This window comes from Panicum hallii, chromosome 3, assembly GCF_002211085.1.
Source record: "Panicum hallii strain FIL2 chromosome 3, PHallii_v3.1, whole genome shotgun sequence".
NCBI classification, from domain to species: Eukaryota; Viridiplantae; Streptophyta; class Magnoliopsida; order Poales; family Poaceae; genus Panicum; species Panicum hallii.
This window is the reverse complement of record NC_038044.1, coordinates 41,664,312-41,672,887: the sequence shown is the minus strand read 5'-3', so window position 1 is coordinate 41,672,887 and position 8,576 is coordinate 41,664,312. Positions and strand designations below refer to the sequence as shown.

The 8,576-nt window shown below is 43.8% G+C and overlaps 1 protein-coding gene across 6 annotated transcripts; it reads left to right on the top strand.

The window, feature by feature from the left end:
- Positions 1-866: 866 nt before the first annotated feature.
- Positions 867-7,575, top strand: LOC112887220. 6 transcript variants are annotated; one of them, XR_003227531.1, is made up of 8 exons: positions 869-1,722; positions 2,923-2,978; positions 4,161-4,270; positions 5,074-5,215; positions 5,303-5,395; positions 6,130-6,261; positions 6,650-6,821; positions 7,118-7,575. XR_003227531.1 is itself a non-coding variant. In XM_025953346.1 (7 exons), exons 1-7 carry the CDS (start codon positions 972-974, stop codon positions 7,133-7,135), a joined length of 1,302 nt encoding a protein of 433 aa, XP_025809131.1. In that variant the 5' UTR covers positions 871-971; the 3' UTR covers positions 7,136-7,575. The 6 variants fall into 6 exon arrangements, 4 of the variants coding, with proteins under 4 accessions (XP_025809133.1, XP_025809134.1, XP_025809132.1 ...); XR_003227532.1 differs by lacking the exon at positions 5,074-5,215 and having other exon boundaries at positions 868-1,722; positions 4,161-4,193; XM_025953346.1 differs by lacking the exon at positions 6,650-6,821 and having other exon boundaries at positions 871-1,722.
- Positions 7,576-8,576: the final 1,001 nt, after the last annotated feature.

Sequence of the window (8,576 nt, the reverse complement as noted above, 5' to 3'; positions counted from 1 at the left end):
TCCCACAGGCCGGCACTCACCTCCGCCTGCATGGCTGCCGCTCGCTCCCCCATGCCAGGCCACTGCTCATCCCCTGCTCACAGGTTTGGCGATCGCTCGTCGCCCGCTGCAAGCCTGCCGCTCACTTCCTCACACCCGACGGCTGCTCGCCCCTGCCTGCAAGCCTACGGCTCTCTTCCCACGCCCGACGCCATCCATCCCTCGCCTGTAGGACCAGTGGCCGCTTGCCCCGCCCCGCAGCCGCTTGATTTGCTGCTCGACGAGGTCGATTCATGGAAGGAGAAGCTCGATTTGCTGCTCGTTAGATCCACCACCGGCCTGGAGGAGCTGGAGCCACAAGGAAGCGCCACCAAACAGACTATTCGAGGTGCTAAAGCGGCTGGGAGCAGGAGCGGCGTGAAGCTAGAGCTAGAGCGGCGGGGAGCGGGTTCAGAGCAGTGCCAAACGCACCCTACTGGAGATGGCGATTGATTGACATCTACACCCATAAAAATTCCCAAAAATTATATCACAATGACGCCGAAAACCCTAGTAATCGCCTCACTTGGTTCCCAAAATGCAAATAAGAATCTCCACAAATTAGACAAGGTGATACTAAACGGGTATAGACACAAATTCTATCGCACAAATAAAGAATCCATTGGAGTGAAAACTCGAGATCGGCGCAAACCCTGGAAATCGCCCTCGCCTGCGCGACCTCCTTCCCGCGGGGAAGACGAAATGGCCGCACTGATCCGTGAAATACGGGCGCGTGTCCCAAAACCAAAACAGTAGACACATACAGCTGGGCCCATGTACTAGGGAGAGATAACAAAACAAAACGTCATCGCCAGCGATGACCAAAGGTAACGGATTCATTGCGCGAATGATCGGACGGCCCCAAAAGTCGAGCGCCGGGCGACGGAACACCCGGGTGCCCTTTAGATTTTCCCATTCAGATACTGTCATACTGATACTTCACACCTCATGCCATGGCCTCCGCCGTCGCCTCTATGCCGGCGATGGCCGCGGCCACAATCACCGCCATCTTCTCACCGTCTCTCCCATCCTTTCACCGTTCACACCATAACTGCGGCCATCGAGCTGCCACCACCACGATGGTAGCATTCTCCCGCCGCTTCCGCGATGTAAACCCTAGCCATAAACGCTCCGGAGGCAAGGCCACCCTGGCCCCCGCCACCGACGAAGGCTTCGGCGTCCTCGAGATGGAGCTCTGGCGCCTCCGCCGGCGCGTGGAGCTGCGGCTCCACCGTCTGGCAGTCGAGGCAGACGAGGCCTACCGCGACCTTCGCTACGCGGCGCGCGACGTCGGCGGGGACCGCATGGTCATCACGTTCCGCCGTTCGTCGCTGCGCTTCGCTGCCTGTACGCTCCTCTGGTCGCTCGCCTTCGCCGTCGCGGCGCGAGCGCTGCTGGGGATGGTTTTACGGGCGTGGTGGTGGCCGGGTTTAGGGAGGGGTTGGTGGGGTGGACGGGGTGGCGGCGGGGCGGTTGTTAGGCGGAGGGACCGCAGCCTTGGAGGGAAGGAGGTGGTGGTCGCTGTTTCGTCGTCCCCTGTGTCTGCAGCCCTGACTAGCCATGTCCAAGAGCCAGCAAGGGTGGTCAGGAGGAGGGAGCCGCAAGCGAAGGTCCCGGATTGGTGGCCGGAGGTGGGATTGAAAGTAATGGAACCAAGGCCAGAGATGGAGAAGTGGACGCGACTGGCCAACAGATTGGTCCGAGGTGAACGGCCATAAGTATTTGGTCCTAGCATAATTTCTGAAATTATGTTGCAAAAATTCTCCACTTTGCTACATCTTTTAGTTTTATACTTTTGACGGTGCTGGATGTTTATTGCTTGCAAATTAAATCAGTGTGTATTATCAAAAGACAAAAAAAGGCGAAGAATTGTGGAATTGAATGCTTGTTGTGATTGATAGAAGTATAACTTTTGCATTCCTCAGGGTGGTAGGATTGGTAATGTTTGCTCTGGTAACAGTTTTTAAAATATTATAAATACATTGTCAGTATGATGTTATATTCCATAAAATTAGGCCTTCTGCTTAAATGATACAAAATACTAGATCTGTTGATTTATCTTACTGATTCACTATTAAAGATTCCTAATAGCTTTAGCATTTACATAAATGTTCCAGTAAGAGCAGAAATGTAAGGATCACGAATTCCTTCTAACACATTTTATTCATTTCTACACCTTGGTTTTATTATGCGATAGTAACAATACAAAACTGTTGGATGTTGTAACCTTTGAAATTCGAATCTAGCCTCATAACTTTGCCATTGTCCTGCTTATTACCTTGAAATCCTAATTATCTTACAGTTCTAAGGTCATGTTGTAAAAACGGAGAGATTAAGGTTTAGGAAGAGGGGGAGAGGGGGGTGGGGTGACTAGGACGTTAGGTGGACTATGGATTTTAGTTCCAGAATTTCATGATAAGTTACTTTGGAATTTGCAAATTCGAAGTCACTTCATAATTGTACATGACGATTATTTTAATGTTCCTATCGGCTGAATGGTGAATGATGGATAGAATCATGTCTTTTGAGGCGTTGCCTAGGCATCCAATCGTTCCCCCTACATCACAGGACACCACGAGGTCCTTGTTAAGACAACCAGGCATGCCCCCAATGCCACAGGATGCTACAGCACCTTAAAAACCATTAATATAATATATCACATGAATTTTCCATCTGTAGTTATGTACAGTAGTCCAGTGTGAAGCCAAATTGAGAAACCTTCTGGTTTCTGTTTCAAATCAAATTACCTTCATCATGTTTATGTTGCTATAGTCTTTTCCATATACGTAATTATAACTTATACCTGTTTCTTTGCCAGGTAAAGTGGAAAATCTTTCATCACTGTCAAGACAGTTCTGTTGCAGCTTTTCTTACTGAAGTTTGTAAATCTTTTGTTTGGGCCAGCAATAATTGATAATAGAATCACTGGGAGAGATTACACATATGATGATGCAATTCAAGTTAGTGCTTTTTACCTCTTAAAGCTGTGGTGTTATAATCTTTCATGTCTCCGAATGTCTTGCTAGTTTTCATTATTGCATTCAAGAAGCTTTAGATTCCTCTTCACACCCTGTTAATTTATTAGATGTCAGATGTTTACTCAGAGACATCAGTAAAACTACTTTAGTCCTATGGAAAATCATGATCCTTCAGGTTGTACTATATTTATTTAGTACTGCAACTTTGATGTGCTTTCTGAACACAAGACTCTTGGTTCGTGTTGTTGCCCTCTATAAATTCATGCCAGCATCCAGATCCTAGTTACATAGGTAGATTCCCTTGTTGGAAATATTGTCTTCTCATAGTTCATAGTTGTTTTGTACTTTGGTTTCTCTATTTTAGTAGAAATCAAGGACTTGGAAGCAGGTAGCATTAAAGTGGACCTAGGAAACTACCATATGCTTCTGTGACTGTAAAAGTGTCAATGGGACTCATCACAAACTTTACTCTATGTAGTGATACAAGAATTAGGAGTTGTTTAAGTGTATTTTTCACCCCTTAAATATTGCAAAAGTGTGACTTTTATCCCTTACACTTCAATTGGTGCAAATCAATCCCTTAACTAATTAAACCATTGCAATAGTCATCTCTACCTTAGCTTAACAATGGTTTAGTGTTATCTTACAGTGGTTCATGTCACATAATCATTTGATTAATCACTGTTTAACCACATCATTATAGCTAGAGTGAAAAATGTTTCTTCGTGCACTTATACTAACAAGAAAAAAGAAAAGCTCTTTACTCAAATGTCCAAAATATTATGGACGCTGAGTTGGATAAATCACTGTAACATTCTGGTGAGAATCGGTTTCCTTTATTTTCCCTTCCTAAACCTTTGTCAGGTGGCACTAAATTATTGTTAAGCCAAGGCATGAGTGATTAATGCATCAATTTAGTTAGTTAAGGGGTTCATTTGCACCAATTGAAACTTATAGGATGAAAGTCATACTTTTGCAAGGATGAAAATTACAGCTTTTCCTTCCTTTTTATGCCACAACAGTACAGATTTAGAATTTTTGGTTAAATAATTAAAAATATAAATCTGACAATCTTTTGCTACCTGAATCATTATTGGATTGATGCTGGGACTTGTTCCATATGCTTGTCAGTGTTGCCTAATCATATCTTGCTTTTGTATGCAGCTTAGGAAAATATGCAAGACATGTGGCATAAAGGTATCCTTTGACACTGAGAATGCTCGTAATTCTTTCTACAGAGCAGCAGTGAACTTTGTTCTAGATGATTGCAGCAGGTATATTTTGCTTTTGTCCATGGTTTCATAGGAATAATCCCTTATTGCCATTTCATCTGTCTACAATATGAAATCTGTTGACGCTAAAAGACTAATATGAAATATGCCATCCATGCTGCAAATCTACCCTTATTTGCCATTGTTGACCAGTCAAGCTGTGATGGACATGTGATGAAAACACATTATTACCCCTGACCTCTTCTTGTCCAATCCATTCTACTATGTTCTTGATTCGTTGCTGTCCCTTCCCTTTTTCTTGCGTGCATGGACTAAAAATAAGTTGGGCTGCCCGCATACATTCTTGAGTAAATAAAATGATCCACCAAGTATAGCTTTTTTAATTAATTCAAAGCCATCCAGATAGTTGCAACTTGCAACAAACGGCATCAGGGATATGGGGTTTGTGGAATGGTACCGGATTGCAGGATAGTTCTATTTGCCAGGTCAATCGAGGGGCTTGGGCAGGAGGGCCATGCAACACTGTCATACCTCATCAGGAGATGCTGCCATTTATGGATTGGCGATGCTGCCGATGAACCAAAGATGCTAGTACAGTGTCTGCCTGAAGGACTCCATCCCCCCAGGCTCAGCCCGCCCGCTCACGCATTGCCCAGTCCTTCCGCCACCTGCACCCATGCCTTTGCCAGATTTTGGATTGGATTCAATTGTAATGGCAAATAAATAAGTGTAACTGTTTCGGTTACTATGTTCTCAGCTTTTTGTAAATGTTTTCTGTGCACGTTTTTTTACCATATCTGTTCTCCATGCATGATCTGGATTATTGATATTTGTGCTTAATAAAGAGCAGCACAAGTTAATGATGAGAATCCAAGGGATTTTCTCGCTGGTCTTGCTACTAATATTGGATTGGACAATTTTCGTGCTGCCACTCTTGTATGTGCTTCAGTTGCTGCTCGCACACGTACATGTTTCTTACAATGCTGGGTATGGTGGATATAGAGTTTGACTCTTATAGATACCTATAGCACTTATGTAGGGGTCATTTTGATTCCATATTTTTATGGTCCTCAGGCTCTAGAGATTCAAGGAAAACGACCTGAAGCACTGGATGGGCTTTTGAAGATCTGTAGAATTCATAACATGTTTCCTCCTGAGGAAAATTCTGTATGTATCTGGTTATAGAACATGAAAGCTTGTCTTTTGGCATTACTTTTCTTTTTGCATTTATTCTTATTTCAACCCATCTCCCTTGTCATGTGAGTCTTGAATGTTGATGCCTTAGTCAAACTGTATGTGTCCAAATTATTCTTTGTGGTTTTGCATATGAGTTCAGTTCTGTAATGTCGGTTTATTCAAGTTTAACCAGACAAGTTCAACATACCCAACTACCCATGTGTAAGTCTTAGACAATGTTAAATCCGTGTTGCTTAAAGCTAAGAGGAATGCCCTAGTAAGTTTGCTAGGCATGGTTTGTCCTGATTGATCATGGGTTAGGACATAACATGTTTAGACCCTGGGGCAGTACATGATTTGCATCATCGCCTTTATTGTTTGCATCTCTCATAGAAAGCTTAGTTTTCTCGTGTCAATTTGATGAATATTTTTGACATGCCTCTATTCAGATACCTGAGTTTCTCTAGCACATATCTGCATATTTTGGTAACTTGGGTCTTAAGAAGATTAATGCTGCTGATTGATATCCATTTTTAACTATAGATTAATGCTGCACATACCTGATTGATATTTTGGTAACTTTGTATTTTTCTGTAGAAGCCAAACGTCTTGTATACACATAGAAATAGTCTAAACATATTCGCACTGTTAAATCTTTTTACTGCATGGTTAATTGGTTACCTTATTGCTAAAATGCATAATCACCCTTTTTTTGTCACCTACAGGCAGAGATGGAAATGGTGGCTGCTGGACTCGAAAAGAATTTGCAAGTTGCTGAGAGGGTTCACCTTCTAACTTTATTCCGGAGGGCTTGTACTACTGCTAACATCAAAACAGCAGCAGAGGCTCTTGGCCTGGTATGTTGTTTCTGTGACCAACTGACCATGACTTACTTTATGACACCAAAACGTGTGCTACATTGTAGATCACATTGAGTGGAAACTGTCATCTAAATACTTATTTTTAATGGACTGTTTACAGCATATTGTAGTTAGTTCTCCCTCCGTCCCAAATTACAATTCGTTTTGGCTTTTTTGGATACATAGTTTTTACTATGTATCTAGATATAGTGTACATCTAGGTGCATGGCAAAATATATGTATCTAGAAAAGCCAAAACGAAGTGTAGTTTGGGCCGGAGCTAGTAAATGGCTTGTAACTAGTCAAGTGACATTGTGACAACATGTGCCAGCACCAATAGTTTTGAACAGTTCTTTTGGTTTGGTGTGCCTTCTTTATTCTTTAGGCATATATGTCACCAATTATAGGATGGAATCAGCCATTTTAGGATGAGAGAAGGTTGAACAAATTGGCTGCATTGAATTATGAAGGGCCTGTTTGGTTCATTTACCGAACTTGTCGCAGTGCAAGTGCGGTGCGCTGTCGTTCTGGCGAAGAAAATGATTGCCAGACACTCGGTGAGTTATGCAGCTGTAAGTTATAGAGATGCCAAAGAAAGTGCGGCATGCCAAATGATGGGCAGCAAAAGCAAACAGCAGTGAAGCTCAGGCACGGCGAGCCGTGATGAGGTCTACTAGTAGTCTCACCATGCACGCCCTAACAACAGAAAAATGATTTAGCAATTATGAAAATAATATATTCTTTCCTGTACATTCTCCTGCCTGTTGCTCCTAAGAATCCTTCTCTACTGTTAGCTGTGGAACAATCTTGATTTTTTTCTTGACATTTTTTATCTGATTGTCTTGTCATTCAGAATTTGTCAGATGAATGAGAATACAGCAGAAGGGTTAGTTTTGTCCAACTCCCATACATCAACCTCAGATGTTGGCCTGAAGCCCTCAACAACAATTTATGGTTGAAGCTTCATGTATCCTCAGTTTGCAAACATGCAGAACAAAGCATACCTCACGCCCAAGTTTCCATCTCATCATGTACAGGCAAACATATTTTCGCCATCCGCCCATCCCCTATGAGTGATGCTGAATCATATCTAGAGGACAGATCTGCCCTCTCCATCATGAATGGTGATGAACCATTTCGATCCATTCCTTTTCTTGTCTGCTTCATCAAGCTTCTATGTTATTTTATTTTATTTATTTTTTGGGGGAGGCTTTATTGTGTGGATCGCCCATAAGTTATATTACCTCCTCTGTTAAATATGTAATACCATTGATTTTTTTCATTCATTTGACTGTTCCTCTTTTTTACAAATGTTTGGGCAAATAGATAAATATATAGGTTAAACTGTAAATAATTTTGATGATAGATCTAGTTGTAATCATTTTAATTTAGTTATGTAGTAATTAAGTAATGGTGGTAAAAAAGGCTATGCTATTGTATTTAAGAACGGAGGTACTGGAACCATAGACACGGCTAGTCGTGCCTTTTTTGAGTCGGGCCAGTCTATGCATCCGAGTCCATAGTCCTGTTTAGATGGCAGGACTACAGCTCGCTACAAACGTAGCGCGTGATGTATCGCCTGAAGCTGCGTCAGCAGACAATTCGGCCTTTTGCGGCCCAGTTTCAGCCCGTGAAGCTTTCTTCCACCTGTGTCTCGTCGCTGCAGCTTCTCCGTCGCTCTGTGTCGTTGTTGCGGCTTCTCCTTGCATCGCAGCCCCACCAGGGTTACATTCGAGGTTCGGATTTGGGGGTGGGGGTGGGGGTGGGGGGGGGGGGCTTGGGTGGCGGTGGTGACGGGTTAAGGCGGTAGGGTGTCGCTGGCCGTGGATGTCAGGGGACATCCTGTAGGTGGTAGAAGCGGTAGGGGTGTTACGATGAGTACTCTTACAAAGCTGATGGCGAGCGGTGACGGGCAACGAAGGTGAATTCGGCGGCTCCCGCCGCCGGAGACGGAGCTGGAGGGTGGTGCGGGGGTGAACGGCGGCGCGGTTTTGGGAATTTTGCGAGGAAGAAGATGATTTGTGGGCCGGTTGTTGAGGAGGTGGGCTGCTTCTTCGAGTGATGTACTGTCTCATAGAAATATGGCGATGCTGAGTACCTGTGCCATCCGTAGAAAGCAAGACTCGTGCCGACATGCTTTGCTAGGCTGTAACATGGCCAAGTGTGTATGGGCGTTGGAACGTGAAGATATTGTTGAGCATTTGAGCATGCTCAAGAACCAGAAGCAAGAGGATGACTGTCAGTGGTGCTGGAAACATTTCAGCAAGAAGAGATGACACGAGTTGTGGTTACAATGTGGGCAATCTGGTGTG